The sequence below is a fragment of the Amia ocellicauda genome, chromosome 14 (assembly GCF_036373705.1).
Source record: "Amia ocellicauda isolate fAmiCal2 chromosome 14, fAmiCal2.hap1, whole genome shotgun sequence".
Taxonomy (NCBI): domain Eukaryota; kingdom Metazoa; phylum Chordata; class Actinopteri; order Amiiformes; family Amiidae; genus Amia; species Amia ocellicauda.
In genome coordinates, this window is record NC_089863.1 from 15,147,066 (window position 1) to 15,168,881 (window position 21,816).

The following is a 21,816-nucleotide window of genomic DNA, read 5'->3' on the forward strand; positions in this document are numbered from 1 at the left end:
TCAGCTCCCTCCACAGATTTTCTATGGGATTAAGGTCTGGAGACTGGCTAGGCCACTCCAGGACCTTAATGTGCTTCTTCTTGAGCCACTCCTTTGTTGCCTTGGCTGTGTGTTTTGGGTCATTGTCATGCTGGAATACCCATCCACGACACATTTTCAATGCCCTGGCTGAGGGAAGGAGGTTCTCACCCAAGATTTGACGGTACATGGCCCTGTCCATTGTCCCTTTGATGCAGTGCAGTTGTCCTGTCCCCTTAGCAGAAAAACACCCCAAAGCATAATGTTTCCACCTCCATGTTTGATGGTGGGGATGGTGTTCTTGGGGTCATTCCTCCTCCTCCAAACACGGCAAGTTGAGTTGATGCCAAAGAGCTCGATTTTGGTCTCATCTGACCACAACACTTTCACCCAGTTCTCCTCTGAATCATTCAGATGTTCATTGGCAAACTTCAGACGGGCCTGTACATGTGCTTTCTTGAGCAGGGGGACCTTGCGGGCGCTGCAGGATTTCAGTCCTTCACGGCGTAGTGTGTTACCAATTGTTTTCTTGGTGACTATGGTCCCAGCTGCCTTGAGATCATTAACAAGATCCTCCCGTGTAGTTCTGGGCTGATTCCTCACCGTTCTCATGATCATTGAAACTCCACGAGGTGAGATCTTGCATGGAGCCCCAGACCGAGGGAGACTGACAGTTATTTTGTGTTTCTTCCATTTACGAATAATCGCACCAACTGTTGTCACCTTCTCACCAAGCTGCTTGGCGATGGTCTTGTACCCCATTCCAGCCTTGTGACTTTTTTGAAATGCGTTTTTCTGGATTTTTTTGTTATTCTGTCTCTCACTGTTAAAATACACCTAGCATTAAAATTATAGACTGATCATTTCTTTGTCAGTGGGCAAACGTACAAAATCAGCAGGGGAACAAATACTTTTTCCCCCTACTGTATGACTCAATCGCAAAAGCCTCAAACGGCCCTTTGGAAAAGATGCCAGTTTTGATGCGTAATCCGAAAAAATTCCAGGTCGGTGCAATACAACCTACTCCCTCATCAATCAAAATAATGACCAGTTTAATCTGCGAGTCCTCCGGCTGTTTGGCACCGCAAACGGGAACTGTGCATCTTATTACCACCACTGCTTGTGCATAGACCGGACTAATGTGTTCAAATAAATTCGTATATTTGCTATTGTTAATAACAATTATGCATTTATTTGTTTAACGACTTTTTAACATGCGTAGATACGTACATACACACATACATAGAAATGACTGATCGTTCGTAGCTTGGTTTACTGAACGAAAAATATGATGTATAGGACATCATTTTAAAACACTGTCTCAAAAGCGAGGCAAAGGAATGCAAAGTTGTGTAATATTAATCTTCATCATCATCATCCTCATTGTCGCCACAATAGTAGTATCAGTAATAGTTATAGTAGCTGGTAGTCGTAATCTAGTAGCAATTGTTGTATTGAGCTGCCCGACTCCCTTTATCCAAGGCTCCAAACCCCACCACAATTTAAACCTCGAGAGAAACATTGACTCAACACAAAGTGACAGGGGACCTCCTTTCTTCTGTATCTCACCTGATGTGATCCATTACTGTGCATTAACCTGTTCACCTGTGTGCGTGAGTCATTGCACCTGTATGTACTGTATGTACTGTAAACTCCGGGAGACACAAACATTTTTCTTCTTTTGATTTCCTTGTCAAGCGAGTGAAACATAAAGAGGGAGGGAAGGCAGGTGCCGGGGAGGGGGGTGGCGAGAGAAGGTGTGTCGCGCAAGGTGCATGGATGAGAAATGGTATCTGCGAGAGAGGGGGAAGAGGGACTCACAATCATTCACAAAAAGCAGAGATGCGCTGGAGAAGGCAGACTGGAGCCATGGCGTCCTGGAGAGACCTGCTGGCGACAGCGACCTTGATGCTGCTAGTGAAAGGTAGGCTGCTCTGTGGTTAAGGTGATGTGTGGGTGTCTGCGCCTGTCTGCAATGCTACGGCGCACTGCAAAGGTTTTCTACGTATCATCAGTCATGTAGGTCCATGTATTGAGGTAGTGTTGGAGGTGACTGAACGTAAGTGAATCCTGACAAAAATACCCCCAAAGTCGCATTCACATTTCTGAAGGCGCACAAAGCTTAAGTTTCGTCCTATTTGAAACCAATACCTGTTATCACTTAAGAAACTTCGATTGAGTTGAAAAGGGTGCAGATATGCAGACATACATCCATATCTATATACCTATCTATCCATCTCTATCTATGCCATCTCTCTATATATCTACAGTATACCCACTAAAGGAACAAGAAAACAGCACGGACCTGTCTGACTGTAACACTATATGGCTTCTATCGCCTTCCTTGTTCAGTGTTTTGTTTGCAATACATTGTCGATCCTGTGAATCCAATTTTCTAGGGATATTCTAGAATCCTACAATGGTGGGAAACAATGCATACATAGGCTACATTGAAAATAGTTTTGTTTTCATTTATTTTCTTTTTTTCGACACCGTCTCAATCGCTCTGCTGGGCGCACACCTTAAAATGCCCATAAATACTTTACAGAAGCTGGGGAGTATTTCAATTTGGACCAACAATCACTGAGAGCTACATGGTTAACAGAAGAAATGTAGCCTATGCTACATATGTAGCGTTATGTTGGGTGCATTTGGGCTCTGAGCTGAAGCACTGATCTAAAGAAGACCTCTCCACCCCCCAAAGTTATCAGATTTCCTTAGCTCATCAGCTTGGAACTGGTTTGCATCAAAGTGACAGTTTTGGGGAGGATGGCACCGAGAATGGGCCGAATGGTTTAGAGTCCTGCTGTGAAATGTCTGGAGAAAGGGGCCTGTAGGTGATAAAAACTCTTTGAAGTGGACGAGAGCCGAAATCCCGACATAGAGCTACGAACCCAGGCCAACCGGCATTTCCAAAAGATGGCATGGATTGACATCAGTCATAAATGGACAATTGACTAAGTCGACTGTATACGAAAGTGTCAGTCATTTAAATAGCTATTTGAGTCTTAAGAAACTTGACCCTTGGAACAAACAGGGCCCTGCTTTCTTCAAAGACTTTGTCTTCAAGTAACTACGGTGGAACCCCTGCTTACAAAGAAGATTTTGTGCACAACCTTGGAGCCTTCAAACCAGTGGAAAATCTGTTTGGAAACGACTCTACTTTCGCGAAACCCCAACTTCCAGGTGCATCGACTGAGTGGAAGTTCTTGGACAAAGCCGAACCGGACTGCCTTTGTTCCAAACCACACGGACCTCGTGCCGTGTGCTGTTATCTGAGCCCGAAGCAGAGAGGCCTCTCTGCGACGAAGTTCAGATAAGTTTAACAGTTTGGAGTTCATGATTCATGAGAGAGAAATCAATTAGAAATGTTGATTTGTGATTCATAACTCTAGAATGTGTAATATCATTTAGTTTTCTTAAATATAAATGTGTGTTGCATTAAACTGTTTTGTTGATAATTTTAGAAATAAAATCTGTCAACGCTGAGAAATATCTTCTCATTCCTGTGTAACTGTTTAGTCTGAAATTGACACAAGCTAATAGACATTAGATTATTGGTGGCCCTGCCTATCCTTAATCATTGAATAATAATCAGTTAAGGGAAATTGTGGTAACAAGTAATGATAGGATCTTTCTCGGCACCTAAACGTAAATGAGACTGATATATATATATATATATAACGAGAAGTTACCAGACATAAATACTAACCTGCGTAGTTATTTAATGTCTGACTAATAATACTAACGAGAGACTCACCTTCGTCTTACTAACCGGTATTGTAGTCAATGTGTTTATAACCTTTTTTGTTTAACGATTTGTGTGTTATCATATGCGATCCCATGGTCTTTGATTTGGTCACGGAAGTGATTTGTCTTTGATTTGTTGATCTAGAGTTGAATTTTAATTAGTTTTTCCCTTTTGTATAATTAGTGTAGTGCTACATTTAGTCTTTGTTTTTGAATACATTTGACAATTTATATCTTTGGAATTGGTGTCTGTGTCCAATTATTACAGAAATTGAGTTCTACAAGATTCCAGGATTCGTGATAAGGTGATACTATAAATTCACTTCTTTAATTGAAATTTATAAGTGTACCTTACGCTACACATATATGTATGTCATTATAACATGTATGTCATTTTGACCTCTTGGAAGGCTAGCTCAGCCTCCGAGGTCCACTTTATTTTATTCGGGCAGGCTTTCTTTAAAAGGTCCGTCAGCAGGGCTGCAATGGTCGAAAAATCGGGAACAAACTGTCTATAGTAGCCAGCCAACCCTAAGAAGGCTCGTACTTGCTTCTTGTCCTTTGGGGTCGGCCAAGCGCTAATAGCTTCCACTTTTCCTATCTGTGGTTTTATCTTTCCCCTCCCCACTACAAACCCCAAGTATTTAGCCTCCCGTAGGCCCACAAAACATTTATCTGGATTTGCCGTGAGGGATGCCAGTGCCTGTACCACCGCCTCAACTTTTTGTAGGTGATCCTCCCACCTGTGAAAAAATCACTATGTCGTCAATGTAGGCAGCCGCGTAAGCCTGGTGTGGCTTCAACACCCAATCCATCAGGTGCTGGAATGTTGCCGGTGCGCCATGAAGTCCAAAGGGCATAACTCTATACTGGAACAGGCCCCGTGGGGTGGAAAATGCAGTCTTTTCTTTGCTCTCCTCACTCAAAGGGATTTGCCTGTACCCTTTCGTGAGGTCAGGAGTCGTAATGTAATTGGCCTTCCCCAGACGCTTGATTAATTCGTCTACCCTGGGCATGGGGTAGGCATCAAATTTGGAAATACTGTTTAATTTTCTGAAGTCGTTACAGAACCTGCAACTGCCATTCAGTTTTGCGACCATTACGATGGGGCTGTTCCATGGACTCTTAGACTCTTCTATCACACCTAGTTTTAATATGTTATCCAATTCCCTATGGACGTCTAACCTTTTTGCTTCAGGTAGTCGATATGGCCTTATTCTGACGCGCTCCCCTGGGACGGTTATTATATCAGGACAAATAATCAGGACAAACCTTCTCCCTGGTTTGTCTGAGAACACGTCCTGGTTGGACCTGACCATTTCACGGACCTCCTGAATTTGACCCTCATCCAGCTCTGGCCCTATATTTACCATATGTTCCTCTATCCCCATTTCCACCAGCGCACTCTCAGCCTCCCTGTCAACCCATGGCTTTAGGAGATTGACATGGTCAATTTGTTCGGTCTTTCTATGATTGGGTTGATGTACTTTATAATTAACCTCCCCGATCTGCTCAATGATTTCATACGGCCCCTGAGAATGGACAAAGAGCTTACTCTCTGGGGTAGGTACTAAGACCATCACACGATCTCCTGGGCTTAATTTTCTGATCTGGGCAGTTTTGTTATATTGATATGCCTGGATCTCTTGTGCACATTCAAGGTGTTTGCGGACGATTGGGGTGACCGTATCTATTCGGTCCTGTAACTGGAGAATATGTTATCCTACATTACACCCCCTTAGGCCCTGTTCCTCACAGGTTTCCTTAGTGAGGTCCAGAATGCCCCGTGGGTGGCGTCCGTATAACAGATCAAATGGGGAGAACCCTGTTGATGCCTGCGGAACCTCTTGAATGGCAAACATTAGAAAGGGTAGTAGCAGGTCCCAATCCCTGCCTTCTTTGCCTACTACTTTCCTCAGCATGGATTTTAAGGTTTTATTGAATCTTTCGACAAGTCCGTCGGTCTGTGGGTGGTACACAGAGGTGTGTAAATGCTGTGATGTGCAAAGTTTTACACAAATCTTTCATAAGTTTGCTCATGAATGGGATCCCTTGGTCAGTTAGGACCTCTTTTGGGATTCCCACCCAGGGACTAGCTCCTTAACTATAGTTTTTGTGGCTGTATTACGTAATGGAATAGCCTCCGGGTACCTAGTGGCATAGTCCATAATCACCAGTATATACTCGTGACCCCGAGCCGACTTGTTAAGCAGCCCTACGATATCCATGGCGATGCGCTCAAATTGAATTTCTATTATAGTTAGTGGCTGCAGAGGTGCTCGTAGAGAGGGCCTCGGACTAGCGTGTTGGCACTCCGGACAGGACTTGCAGTAGCGTTCTACGGCTTTCCGTATGCCTAACCAATAAATCTCTACCCCTAGGTGGGCCCCAAAGATGTGTGTGTGCCAGTCATAGGACTGTATTTTGATATGCCCTAGGTACTAGGAATTGTTCAACTGGAGTTCCCTCTAGCTGTGTGCACCGGTAGAGCAGGTCATTTTTTATTATAAAATGTTCTATAAGGTTAACTAGTACATTTTCTACAGCCTCCCCATTTACCTCCGTCACTCGGGTCTTGATGTTAGCCAAGGTGGGGTCATTAGCCTGTTCAGTAACAAATCGGGTCCCCTCTGTTCTAAATGGTGGTGTCCAATCCTCCGTCCCATCTACGGGATCAACAGAGGTAGGGGTGACGGGTGTCTCCCCCAGGATTTCTGTTTCCGTACACTGTGTGGCCACTCCCTTCCCTTGTTGTTTCCCCGGTTCCCCTATTAAAGCTACCTGTATGGGAGCCCCTCGCTGTTTATCTACCCGTTTTTGCATCTTCGTCTTCCGTAACTTCTCGGAAGGCGCTTCAAAGACCTCTAAGTCGGCAAATGGGAAACCTTCTGCTGGGCTCTCTGTGGGCCCTCCTTTCATTATTGAGTGTACCGCAGGGTTAGCCAATTCATCTTTGTTTTGTACTAAGGTCTTAAACCTGGGAAGTGTCTACCCAGAATTACCTCATGGGGTAGCTTTGGCATTACCCCCACCCGGAGGGTCATAGACTCTGTATCAATGGTGAATTTCACCTTTACCGTGGGATAATATTTAATTTAGATAATTAATGTCATTAGTGACTAATACGCTTAAGTAATTGGGAGCTCCTGTTGGACAGAAAACCAGGACTGGAGTCTGACACCCCTGAATGAACTATGTATACCAATAGGATGCCAGGGTACTAGGGTACTAATAGGATGCCACCAAGGCACAGCAAAGTTAGTTTTGTTTGCCAAATTCGAGCACAAATGCCTTAAGACAGCAATCCAAAAAATGTTTTCTATATTGACACACTAGCCAGTACAACAAGTCTATCTGAATATCGTAGGTATATCTTGGTAAAGTTTGGCTTTGGAAAGCTACGGTCCGCACTAGTAACAGGAACTGGGAGACAACATAATTCGTAGGGCATTAGTGTCAGCATATAAGTAAATCAATCTGGTGTCGGCTTTGTTTGATTGCACAATTATACAAACATTTTTAACACAACGTCGGTGTGAGAAGAATACAGTGTGTGTGTATATATATATATATATATATATATATATATATATATATATATAAATAAATATATACATTCCTGTGTTGTAATTTGGTAAATTGTAACACGAAGTTCATAACTAAAATGTTACGTTGAGCAGACAGAATTAATCTTGGAATAATTTAAATAAATCAAAACTTTAAGTATAAGTGCTAAAGATACGAATCCGATACCACTCACTTAACAGTTGAAGATCATATATAATGAGTCTTATAAGGAGTATCTACTATCATCAAGAGAGGCACTAATTAATATACACGTTGAGTCGGCATATAAAAATGAAACAACAATATATCTGAGGATCAACATAAAATACAAAATCATAATGTGTACAACTTATAATGAATCCTATTTTTTTCTAAAGCAGTAAATTGACTGGTTTGTGTATTAGTGCAATTCAAGTATGTATTATATATATCATTTATCACCTTACAGGGAAATGTGTTGTGCAATGCAAGATATAGGCTACGTCAAGCATTGTAACAAAGTGCCCCCCTGCTGTGGGCGCTACTGCTACTGCTAGTAGTACTAGTACGTTTCTTCTTGCTGTTGGGAACTTGTTGTATGTTAATTATTATTTGCTGTATGACTTGGTAAATACAATTGGGTCATTTTAAATTGCAGGATTTGCAGGTTGTATTTAAAGGAAACTTCGCCCCTTTTGGCGCAGCCTTAGCGATGGCGCCCTAAGCGACCGCCCAAGGTTGTCTAGTGGTAGCAACCTGAACAGAATCCGCGCAGTCACCCGGTTCAATTGGACAGCCATGGAAAAGGCAACACACTGAAATAAAGCAAGCACCAAATATTAAAGTTAGCACTATTCATGAGGGTCTGGCAATTTGACACGTCACAGTCCCCTGACAAGCCGTTCTTCCTATTCATCCTTAATAATGCAAGGAATCCTCTGCAGCAAAACCAATTCAGTAATTAAGGATCAATTAAGAATATCTGTATAGGCCTGGCTGGGACATTTGTACTGAAATATGTATTTAATATATTCCTTTTCTGTTTGCAAATCTTGCTATCAATAAGAATTTTACTAATACTTCATACAATAATTTCTAACATGCACGGTTAGTTTAGCATTGATGTCTGCCCTTTAAACCGAGAATAGGTAGCACAAATATAAGATATCTGAGTTACATAATTCATTGTCAGACACTTGACACTTGACTCATTATGAACCTGTTCTTTGTGTTTTGTTTTGAACCAAACTAAAAATAAATAAATAATGAAAATAAACAAAAGAATGTCAAAATGCTCTTCTGTCTATGTGTGTGGAACAATGTGGAAAATCCAGATAATCATTCTGCAAACCGGTTCTCTATCTATTCCAGGAAGGAATTTTGTGAAAATGGTATTTTGAAATACAGAGCTTTTGTCTGGTTTTGATCTTGTTGACTAAACTTTCAGAGAAACACATGTAGAAGCACGCATCATTGCTTCTGATGTCCTCATCCATTTCCTTGACACAGGTATTGCACTCCTGAGTTGTGAGCTTTTAATGCACAACTCTGGCTGCTTGTTCCGAGTCACACTGGCCTAGGTTTTGTATATGATTAGCATATCACTAGAGGATAGTATGTTTTGGGTGCTTTTATAAGTGCTCTTATACAGTGCCATTTAGTAGGTTGTTCCACAGCGCTGGGCAGTGTGCTCTAGCACGGAGCAATGGACCAGTCCGCACGGTGAAGCCGACTGTGTGCCCTGGTGTGCATGTTGAGAAAAAATAAAGTTAGCTATTTTGATTCAGTAATAATGTAAACTAACAAGACTGCCCTCCTGCATGTTGGCCATTGTATAACCATAGGATGTATTGGCACTTTAAACATGGATTTTACTGTTGTTGCCGTGCCCTAGTGTTCCCGTGGTCTCCTGTGGGATCCACCTGCCTTCACGAACACTGCACCATGGGGATTCCAATGATACACCATGATGCATATCTCTAAGGCCTGTTGACTGTGGTAGATCAGGGTTAATTCATGGTCCAGAGTAGTAAAACGCTGTTTCCAAATGTGATATCATGAGAGTGTGAAGGAATAATACTTACGTTCAGTATCTCTGCATTTCATGTCTCTAGGTTAGTGTCTGTGTGTCTGTCTATGTGCCTGCATGACTTGTTGTTTGTCTCTCCATGTCTGCGTCTCAGTGTTTCGGTGTGCAGCTTTTTGAGTTTTCATGCCATTTCAGTGTTTGTGTGAGTGTCTGCCCATGAAGGAAATGAGCACAACTGTGTGTGCATGCATGTATGTGTACATGTGTAGGTATGTTTGAACACAGGCCTGAGAGGGACGGAGCTGTTTAACTGGAGCTGTGGCTAAGCTAAGCTAGGAGCTTTGCTGTCAATGTTGCTGTTACACTGACTAAGAGAATTAACCTTTCACTCCATTTGTCAGATTAGTCTGGAATTTCCCCTGAATAGAAACACTGCGTTATTTTTATTTTTCAAAATGCTGATTTAAGACCTGTTTAAGCAACTTAAGTCTCTCTTTTTTCTCTCGCTCACTCTTTATCTCTCTTTGCTGTATAAACCAGCTCATTTAGAGATTAGTCAATGCTTAGTGTGTGTTTGAGATCTTAAACACTGAGTTTCAGTGAAATCTAAGGTACATTGTTCCTCAGAGTGTCAAGATTTCCTCACAGGCTGCTGATTCATTTACAAACCTTATTTGAGTCTAAAAGTTACACCTGTGTATTTCCAGCAGCACTGACCTACTGGTCCCTGGAACAGAGCAAGACTACAAGGATGATTTCAGAAAACTATGTACTGTGGGGTCCAGAGAGATACTCACCAAGTCTACTACAGCACTTTGCTGATACCAGAACCTAGTCCAGTTTAATCTGTGACGTATGATGTAAGACATAATCAGGTTTTAGGAATGCCTCCTGTCACCTGACCAGACCTGACCCGTATTTCTCTGATCACAGAGGCCAGACAGGAGAAGAAAGTATGTTTCCTCAAGGCATATATTAATTAACAAACTAATGGATGCATTATATTAGGCACATTAGTCTCATGATAAATGCAGAGTTGATACATTCTTGGCCACACCTGGTATTTCCTCTCCCTTCAGCCTTTGTGTTGCTGTTCAACCGCAAAATGGCCATTGTGTTCTAAATTGTACCTTCTCTATCTCTCTTTTCTTTTCAGAGGCAGAGATGCAGGTCTCATCTAGTGGTAAGAAGGCCGCCGGCATGTGTTTGGGAAAATCCCCTCAATAACACTGGCACACAATGGAGTCTCTCCCAGAATCCTTCACTAATGAACAAACAACACAGAGCAGGGGGGCACAGTGAGACTCATCAGAATTTACCAAAACATCTGTTTGACAAAACAGAACGGTGGCCAGGTCTTTATCAGATTATCAGCTACATAACCCGCCTGCACTGTGCTTCTCTGCAGTGGCCCATGGGAATATCAATGATATCCCATGGTACATGTTTCTAAGGTCTGTTGACTGTGGTTGATTCAAGGCCCAGTGCAGTAAAGCCCAGCAAAGCCATAGGAAACAGACACACACACACCGAAATGGCTGAAAACACAAATAGGAACACTTACAGACAGACAAACACACATGTAGAGACACAAAACACTGCAAGCCTGTACACACTTCAAAAGGGACAATTAGAAGCCCGTTCCTATACACTTAGACTCAGAAACAACTACAAAATGTAGTAAAGCACAGTAAAAGCATGTTGAGCCCATAGGATCCCTACTGTGAACCTGTGGTACAACTACAGTAAAACCAAATTAAAAGTGCAACAGTCCTGTAGTGTATGTACCAGGGGAAGATTATATTAAAGGCACTTGTCTACAGCGAATATCAGTGTAATCATTCAGCATGCATGGCAAGTCTCAGTTGACTACACTGACTAATCTCCTATTTCTCTGTGTCTTTCTTCTGCAGTCTGTGGGAGAGCAGTCCTCAACACCAGGATCGTGGGGGGTGGGCCTACCGAAGATGGGTACTGGCCCTGGCAGGCAAATCTTAACAAGAACGGGGTCTCCACATGTGGAGGCTCCCTGATCTCCAGGGAATGGGTGCTGTCTGCTGCGCACTGCTTCCAAGGGTAGGGAGAAACAGAACACAACATTGTAGGCACACAAAGACAGTGTTACACCAGAGTCACTTGTGTATAAGGCTAGGTTCCCCAATGGAAATCCCTCTTAAATAGTAAGCAGAGACGTGCATAAAATTAACAATTTATTTCCTACACTTAAATATAATACAATTATTTTTCAAAAGGATTAAAGTATATACAGCAAGTACAATATGACAATCACCACTAGGAGCACTCACTTCAACCCCATCAAGAACAATAAGATTGTTATTATAATAGTCTGTAGTGACAAAGTCACCACTGAGTTTATATATATATAAAAAAAAACACTGCAAGTTTATACTTCTTACAAAAACGAATTACAAAACAGTCAAAACCGTTAAACTATGAAACAAGTCCAAGGAGAAACAACAACATAAAATAACTCAATCACTTGCTCATAATATAGCAACAGAGGAAAATTGCAAAAGGCAGGTTCTCTCGACCCCCCCCTTCACAAACATCCACAAAAAACAAATCACAAAGAAAACAAATACATTAAACAAATGTAAAAACAACAGTTGACACTTGTTATATCTGAAATATGTCAGCATAATTACACAAAACACCTCAGAGAGTTCAACCCACCCTACAGTGTATTCACCTCAGGCAGCACTAGGCTTGCCCTACCCAATACCTGTATGCAATATAAATCATTACCACTCTATACTGCAATATCCTGCACCATGCAACTTACAAATGGCGGTTAAAATAAATAGTGATATTGCGCTCCAAGCAGGCGCTCCAAGCAGGCTTCACAAAGCACTGCCAACACTTCCGAAGCACAATGTATTGATACAATGGTTCGAAGCCAATTGAAGGCAGATTTGCAGACGCTACAGAATACATTTATTAAGAGAGAGCCAGAGAGAGATAGAGATACTTAGATAGACGTACAGATAGTGAGTTAGATAGAGATAGACTTAGAAATAGTTATAGTGACAGATTTAGCAATTTAGAAATATATTGTAGTATATTGAGTCAGCCCCAGGAGTGCAGAAAATTATTTTTACAAATAAAAATATTTAAATTACACTAATTGTCCAGTTGGATATTCTCTCCGAAATATTTGCCTCTTCAGTCACAATCATTATTCTTTTAACAAACACATACGTCTCTCTACAGTTCCCAAAATATAGTCTTCTTTTGCCCTCTGTTATATACACCATCACTTCCCCGTTTGCACAAGCATATCTGTCTGATAAACAAAATGTAGGCTAAACTGTAGATCTGCATCCCTTGGATCATTACACAACCACATCCCTAGATTCATGAATAGGAAATACATGTAACTGTTGACTATATCTAGGGTATTTGAAATGTAGACTATACTTACAGTTAATGTATTTCACATCGCTATATACTTAACGTACAACATTCATCATGTAAATATGACTGCCTTCTATAAATTCAACATCCAGTCTTGAGTCTCTATATTGATCACATAGCTAAACTATGACATAATATTACTTAAACCTTGGTGATGAAGCAAGATTTATGACACATATTTGTGGACATGTACACATGGACACATTATTTTCACATAACCTTTATTACAGATCAAAGATGCCTATGGATTCATGTGTATATTGCCTAATATCTCGAGGACTGTTGCCTTGTGAACCTTTTTTTGGTACAATAACTTAAAATGGTTAAATGCTTTGTTCCCCCATCACTACTAATAAAATACTTTGCATAAATACAAATATAAATATAATTAAAACAAAGCCATACCTTCACCACAAACAGGCAAGATTGATCGAGTGACTTGACATGCAGCAAAATAAAAGCTGCTGAGCACACTGGGAAGTTAGCTTATATGTGCAGAGTTAATGAGGGCTTGTGAACTAAACTAGCCTCACTGGTTACAAGTCAATATTAAGCTACAGTAAGAGAATGACTTTAGACTCTAGACACAGACGACCTCTCTGTCTCTGCCTCTGTCCAGGTCTGTTGTTGTCAGTCCGTGGAAAGTATACTTGGGAAGACTGAAACTGCGAATCTCTGATACCAACGAACAGTCAAGGGGGGTCCAGAAGATCATTATCCACCCTAACTACGACTCTTATACCAACGACAACGACCTTGCCCTGCTGAGACTAAGCAGCCCCGTGTCCTTCACCAACTACATCACGCCCATCTGCCTCCCGTCCAAGAACAGCACCTTCTACAACAGCACTGACTGCTGGGTCACTGGCTGGGGCGACACTGCTGAAGGAGGTGATCACCCGTCATGCACCTAACAGACATCAGCATTGCAATGGTTAGACAGGCCAGGGGCTCCAGATGAAAACAAACAACCAAGCAAAAAAGAACAGCATGGCCAGAAATGTCCAATCCTAGCTGTGGCTAATTTTGAAAACTAGAAAGTGGGGGAAATGAGTTTCAATTAATAATGGAAGACAGAAACAAAAACATCAAGAAATCTCTCATGTCTTTCAGTGGCCCTGGGAGGTAACCAGACCCTACAGGAGGTTGAGGTGCCCATCATTGGGAACAGAAAGTGTAACTGCCTGTATGGAGTGGATACGATCACTAAGAACATGGTCTGCGCTGGGTTGCTGGCAGGGGGCAAGGATGCTTGCCAGGTAACGGTGCCTCCTTCTTCTTCTTCCTCACGAAATGTTGATCCTTGCATGTACAATCTAGAACCTTTTCAACTCTTCTCAGTGGATGTGTCGGAATTTGCTGCTCACACTCATCCAGTCTCAATGCAGTGTTAATGCCCTGCAGCAGGGCAGTTTCAATCCTTGAGGGCTGCAGTTGGATTTCGTTGCACCCCCAGATCGTAATTATGTAATTTATTAGTTGGAAAAAAACGTATATTCCTTGTAATTTCTAAGAGTTGATCAGTTGCTAATCTAATGGTACATGGAGATAACCTGCAGGAATTTGGGCCCTTGAGGATTGGGGTTGCCCACCCTCACTCTGCAACTCTTTTAAGGACCCATTCCCTCTCCCTCTCCCTCTCCCTCCCTCTCTCTCTCTCTCTCTCTCTCTCTCTCTCTCTCTCTCTAGGGAGACTCTGGAGGTCCCCTGGTCTGTAAGCAGGGCTCTGCCTGGGTTCAGGCTGGCATTGTGAGTTTCGGAGAAGGTGTGCCCAACCCAATTTACCTGGGGTGTACACAAGGGTGTCCCAGTACCAGGACTGGATCAATGGGCAGGTGGGGTCCAACACTCCAGGGTTCATTACTTTCACCTCCAGTGGCATGGACAGCGACAGCAGTGTTACCTGTGCAGGGCTACCATTGCCTACAACAAGTTCTCACACTACTAAACGACCACAAACAACGACGGTCTCCATTACTAATCCTCCAGATTCTGACAAGAATCTCAGTGATGCTGTACCCAATTCTCAGAGAGGTAGGTGGCTGTTGTTCTTCAAAGCACACTCTTGTGTAAACCTGGCTTCTCTGCACTCAATTACCGGATCATTCTACTGACCCCCCTCTCTCTCTCTCTCTCTCTCTCTCTCTCTCTCTCTTTCTCTCTGTCCCTCAGCTCTAACCTGTGGGCAGGCCTCCCTCAACCCCAGGATTGTGGGGGGTGGACCTGCCCAGGCGGGGTACTGGCCCTGGCAGGTGGTTCTCTACAAAAACGGGCACTTCATATGTGGAGGCTCCCTGATCTCCAGTGAATGGGTGCTGTCTGCCGCACACTGCTTCGCAAGGTAGGTTGAAACAGAACAACACTTTTGTTCTGGCTGTGACACTTTTGAAAAGACAGTGTTACATCAGACAGAGTCACACTGGGGGTATTAAATGAAATGACATGTGGTGGGTTAGAGAGAATTGGAAAGAAGACTTCAGATGTCAGACCCTCTTCACTTTGGAGATCCTAACGCTGATGGCCTCTCTGTCTCTCTCTCTGTCCAGCCCTGTTGTTCTCAGTCAGTGGACTGTATATCTGGGAAGGCTGACACAGCAGGGCTCTAACCCCAACGAACAGTCCAGGGGGGTCCAGCAGATCACCATCCACCCAAGTTACAACTCAGCTACCCACAACAATGACCTCACCCTGATGAGACTGAGCAGCCCTGTCTCGTTCACCAACTACATCCAGCCTGTCTGTCTGGCAGACAGCAACAGCACCTTCTACAATGGCACTAACTGCTGGGTCACTGGCTGGGGCAACATTGCCTCTGGAGGTAATACAATTAATTCTCACCACCCATGTCTCAAAGAAAAGTGAATACTCCCAGAATACTGGAGGAGCTTGTCAGCCCAGAGAATAAACAACTGCAGGTGAGGCCATGAGACTGTCACAGTTCATGAGTCTTTTGAGATCCATCATGTTTATTGGTCATAGGTCATGAGGGACTAGAACAGTCCTAGACCCCATTTGAGAGGTTTGAAAGTTTTGTATCTGAGACTTGACCCATAGAGATATTCACCACAACTTAAAATAAAAATTAAACTGTCTTAATTAATTAATGTACAAATACAGACTAAATTAACTTCAAAATTGCATTGATTTTCAGTGTCTCTGGGAGGTAACCAGACCCTGCAGGAGGTACAGATGCCCATCATTGGGAACAAACAGTGTGGCTGTCTGAATGATGTGGCATTTGGAGCAGGCAGCATCAGCAGCAACATGCTCTGTGCTGGACTGCTGCAGGGGGGCAAGGACTCTTGTCAGGTACAGAAACTTTCTGATATTCTGTATTCTCTTATAAGTTCCAAAAATAAACCATTTGAACAATTGTTGCCTGTGATAATAAATACTAAACAACCTAAGACAAACACACTGTCACCCTCTGATGTGTGTAGCCTTTCTTAAGTTCTTTATTAGCTTTACTGTATCCCCTTACAGTGTCCCTCTTTCTCTTCAGGGAGACTCTGGGGGTCCCCTGGTCTTTAAGCAGGGCTCTGTCTGGGTTCAGGGTGGCATTGTGAGTTTTGGAGAAGGCTGTGCCCTACCCAATCTTCCTGGGGTGTACACCAGGGTGTCCCAGTACAAGGACTGGATCAATGGGCAGGTGGGGGCCAGTACTGCAGGGTTCGTGACCTTCATCTCCTCTGGCACTGATTCTGACAGCAGTTTCAAATGTGGAGCAACAAACACTGCATCCCCTGTATCCACTACAACCACTGCATCTCCTGTATCCACTACAACCACTGCATCCCCTGGTGAGTTAAACCCCAGAAACAATCTCCTATTCAAAGCCTACAAAACACGTGTCCCAGGACAGCAAAATGAATCATAATGATAACAATTAGAAAAGCGAACTCCATGTGCCATCTTAAACAAGGGAATCTAAACTTGAATCCCTCACTGAAATACGGCCATTCAAAGTTATCTAGGGGCTGGATTAAATCAAAACTAATAGTAAACTAAAAACCTGTACATCATAGCGGTTACATTTCTGATTAGAATAAAGTGTCTTATTAAAAATGAACTTCTGTACAGTACAGTTCTGAAGTTTTCTATTAGCGGGTGGGTCAAAGTTTTGATTTAATCTGGCCCAAGGTCTGGCTCACAACACTCTCATTGGCTGAATATAATGTTCATTATTATGATGGGTTTTGCAGGGGGAATTCGGCACCTCGTTTGAGTTCTGTGCGATGGGGTGGTTCCCCAGCAGCTGAAAACATGCAATATTGCGATGGAATTTCTGTATTGTTTCAAGTATATTGATATCTGTGGGTTGGAATACATAAATCAAACAGCCAATAAATATGTATAATTTAATAATGTTTTATTCATGAAACCAATATTTTAATTTATATTTTAACTTATCAAAATACTTAAAATGTGCGACACTTACTGATATTTTTTCCAAAATATATTTGTGCAACTTAAATCTCATTTTGCTGCTCCAGAGTCACATATATATTATTCCTGGCAGTGATGGTAAAACTCTTAATAGGAAAGACAAAAAACCTACCTTCTCACTGTTGTCTGCACTGTACTGCTAAAGGACCTAAGACCATAACAGTCAGAAACTGTGCTACTTAAAAACATAAAAAATGTATAGAAATGTGTATCTAGTCCCCATCTCCCTGTAGGTGACTCTTTCTCTCTCTCTCTGCTTCTAATAGTACAGACCTGTGGGCGGCCCAGGCTGAACACACGCCTCCTCGGGGGAGGCCCTGCCCAGGCCGGGTACTGGCCCTGGCTGGCTAGTCTGCACCGCAATGGGACACACGTCTGTGGGGGATCACTGCTCACCAGCCAGTGGGTGATGACAGCCGCACAGTGCATACCCAGGTAGACTCAGCCACAGATCACCCGCCCCCGCCCACACAGCTCCAGTTATCAGCTGCTCTGTGCACTGTACCAGGGCCAGGCCAGTGACTTCAGACAGACTGACACTAAGGACAAAGGAACTCAGATGGCTCTAGGCAGCATAGCAGCGATGATTTGACACCATAAAGTAAAGATTGCTTTAGAGCAGCGGTCCCCCGTATATATGAGTATATATGAGACCGGGCCGTGGTGCAAGAAAGGTTGGGGACCGCTGCTTTAGAGAACTTAACAATGATGACCTTAAATAGTGGGAGCTGGGAATCTGTAGCCAACTGGTGACCTTAGGGACTAGAATGCTGCTGACTTTACACTCGGTAACATTAATGACTTCAAGCACAGTAACCACAGTAACATCGCATTCCAGAATCTGTATTGACCCCCTTTCCCTCCCCATCGTCTCCCTCTCATTCCAGCCCTGTGAATGTCAGCGAGTGGAAAGTGTACCTGGGCAGATTGAAGCAGAATGGCTCCAACCCCTTCGAGGTGTCAGTTGGGGTTGTGAGTGTCACTTTCAGCACCCTTAACGGCACCAACATCGCCCTCCTGAAGCTGAACACCAACGTCTCCTTCAGCGACTACATCCTGCCCGTTTGCCTGGCTGGGGGGAGCAGCTCCTTCGGCCCTGGCACCAAGTGCTGGGTCATGGGCTGGGGCAACGCAAACGGGCAGGGTGAGTTCTTGCGCTTGCATCTCAATCGGCCTGTCGAAGAGTTTATGGTTTGGCAAGGCTGAGGAAAGGGAGCACCTGCCCACCTAGTTTTCATATGGGATCCAGTCTTTTCGTCACGGACATCACCAGCGTCAGTTCATCATCAATCTGCATATTCATCAGCAATTTACGTATTCAGTTACAAATTACACCCAGACTTTTAGACCGGCAGTTGTAGTCAGTAAATACATATGGAGGGTAGAATAAATAAATAAATAAATGAATACATAGGCCTACATGAAAAAACAAAATACATAGATTAATACATGTTTTGTTGATAATGCTGTTGGATATGTGATCACAACTCCTGTGTTCGACACTGTGTCCCTGCACTGTATGCTATGGAGTTATAGCACAGTTATAAACAGGGTCAATGATAGCAAATACCCCAAAAGCCTAATTATGATTAATTCATTTGTAACGGCGTCAATGTTAGCTTGGTTTTACAACTGTTCTTGAGAGTTTACCTGACGGCTTAATCACGAGGCAAATACAAGATTGAATGTCCATTCACTTATTTACAAGATGAAAGACCCAAATTCATGAGTCAGAGGCAGCCTGTGCCTGGTCGATACTCGACTACAAAACTCTTTCATGGTGACCGATCCGCTTTTCCCTCAAAGCAGTTGGAGCTGAGTTAGGTCGTTGAACTCAGTTAAATGAAGCTCTAAGTGAAATGCTGCCCTCTAGTGGGAGTACTATGCAACACTAGCTGTGCTTTAAAATGGGAACTGTAAGCATGTTTCAAAGAGACTAAACCCTGATGTGTCTCTATGTCCTCAGGGGAGCAGATCCTCCAGGAAGTGCAAACGTCCATCACAGCATGTGGAAATACCTCCTCTACGGACAAGATCTGTACTTCAGCCCTGGACCTGGAACTGGTAACTGCCCTTCCCTTTTCCTTTTTAAAAAATCCACTCTTTCATGTTCTATTTCCTTCTTCTATTGTACATCTATTGTTAATCTCCTTCCTGAAGCTCAGTGCAGGGATAATACACTGTAGAGTCCTTTCAGTCAGTTCATATCTCGTAGTTTCACTGCAGAGTCAATGTGCTGTGCAGTCCAGTCAGTCAAGTTTATCAGTACATGTGTCATGAAAGGCATCGGCCACATCAAACCAGAGGAGCTTTTCCAGATCAGCAGGGACACACGCACCCAGGGACACAAATGGAAATTGGGCTTCAAGGCATTCAAGATGGAAAACAGGGGACACTTCTTTACACAGAGAGTCCTCACAATCTGGAACAAACTCCCCAGCAATATGGTTGAAGCTGAACATTGGGGAACATTTCAAAATAGACTGGATAGGATCCTTGGATCACTTAGTTATTAATGGACACCAAACGAGCACAATGGGGCGAATGAACTCCTCTCGTTTGTAAACTTTCATATTTTCTCATGTTCTTAAGTATCTTTATTAACCCCCCACCTCTATTTCTCCACTATTTCTCTATCCTTCTCTCTATCTCTCTCTCTTTCTCTCTCCAGGGAGACTCTGGGGGTCCCCTGATGTGCAAGCAGATTATATCAAAGCACACTGTCTGGTCCCAGGTCAGCATACTGGTCAACACGACAGCCGACAAGAGCACCCGCACCTCCCAGCCTAGGGAGTTCACCAAGATGTCTATGTTTGACAAGTTCCTGCAGGACAAGGTGGGCTCCACCTTGCCCCTTATCACCAAGAACTCAGGGAATGCCGCCCACCACTCCGCCTCTGGTGCTGCCTTTCTGTTGGCCACACTCATTCCACTACCCAATGCCTGGTTCGCGTCTCTGTGATCCACCCCCTGTAAACCATGCCCTCCTGAGGGTCAACCATTAGGCCAGTTGCATGAGCAGCAACATCATCATCATCATCATCATGGTCGCCAAGCCACTGCTGGACCAAGGCCTCCGTGAGACTCCCCCACTTGCCCCTCTTGACTCCAGATCACTCCTCCTGTCTCCTCTTGTTCTTGGTCACATTGTTCCTCTCCTGGTATTCATTCCATCACAGCAACTCAATCAGTCTGTTGTAGAACATTTCAGAGGCTGGCTTCGCTTACATTGTAATTGCATTTTTAAAAATAAAAACAGGGCTGTTATAAGTTGGATGTGTGACTACAACTTCTGTTTACCTACACCTGTTAAATGACATTTCAGTTAAAATGTCTGGAAAGGAGGCATGCTCTCAGGGTACTCCTTCACCGATGCCCCATGTCTCTGTTGCTTCTCTGCTCTTGTGTACTTTATCTCTGCTTGCTGCCCCTGGGCATGCCTCCATGCTTCCTTGTGTTGTTTGGAGTCATTTTTTGTGCCCTTGTATTGAATACCTTCAGTATTCAGTCTTCAGCTTTTACTTATCTTGTAGTATTAGTAGTAGTAGCAGCAGTTCCTTGTAAATGGACAAGGAACTGTGCAAAAAATATTGTATCTTTAAGCTCAGATGCAGTGTTGATCCATTCCAATTCATTATCTATGAATTGAATTAATGCAGAGCGTCTTATTATTTGTAATTAACTTAATACATTCACTGGAAGACAGTTTCTAAGGCTGTCTCAGAGACTTCAATGTCTTCACTCTTCAATGAGGGGAACCTGAGATGGAATTTTTCTATGCAATTATTGCCCTGCTCCCCCACACTAGCACGCTGCCATGTCAGAGTGAATGCTGTTTCATATTGCACTCACCCACAAACGTGTCAATTTAGCAGAACCGTAAATACACTTGATTTTTGGGTTTTTGTAATCTCAGAAATAATCATGTGTGTGAATCTGCATATGTATAATGTGTTATAAGCACATGCACTCTATATTATAACTAGTATTGTTTAACATGACATTTTATAGGCTTATGTGTTTAGGGTGATGCACACAGGCACAAACTGAAGACAGCTGCTGAAAAAATGAAAGGGAAAGTTTATGAATGTTTTGTAGGTAAAAATGGATTTTATAAGTTTGTCCTTTAGTTTCTTTTCTCTACCAGCACTGCCCCCTGCCTCCTCCATGACCTCTGCACCACCCCCACCCCCTAGGACCACCATATTACAAATCTTCCCCCTCCACATCTTTCATAAAACCCCTCTCAGACCCAACCCCCCTCCACATCCTCGATTTGTTTGGGTACAGTTTGTTGTTATTTTTTGTTTACATGATCTGGGAACACCGTGGACACACCTGTGTCCACCAGTGTGTGAAGCTGTATGACGTGTTTACAATTGATTGTAAGCATTGAGATGTATATGCTTATCTGATGCCTGTAAAATAAATGCCTTATTTCTGTTCACTTGAATCTCATAGAATATGAGAAGAAAAAACAAAAAAACTATCTAAACTATTTGGAATGCAATAAAAATATAATAATCACGAGGACTGTGATAATCTCTCTCCTGGGTGGAGTATACAGTGTACTGTGTGAAAAAAGGAGATAA

At 43.0% G+C, this 21,816-nt stretch overlaps 1 protein-coding gene across 1 annotated transcript; it reads left to right on the forward strand.

Moving 5' to 3' along the window:
* Positions 1 to 1,662: 1,662 nt before the first annotated feature.
* On the forward strand, positions 1,663 to 21,754 carry LOC136768807 (serine protease 53-like). The gene is given in 15 exon segments (XM_066723180.1): positions 1,663 to 1,942; positions 10,500 to 10,526; positions 11,257 to 11,419; positions 13,398 to 13,669; positions 13,892 to 14,037; positions 14,468 to 14,543; positions 14,546 to 14,812; positions 14,951 to 15,119; positions 15,325 to 15,596; positions 15,930 to 16,087; positions 16,281 to 16,578; positions 17,491 to 17,659; positions 18,112 to 18,368; positions 19,191 to 19,288; positions 19,896 to 21,754. Coding segments are annotated over 15 exon segments (2,808 nt in total). The 5' UTR covers positions 1,663 to 1,797; the 3' UTR covers positions 20,187 to 21,754.
* The last annotated feature ends 62 nt before the right edge of the window (positions 21,755 to 21,816 follow it).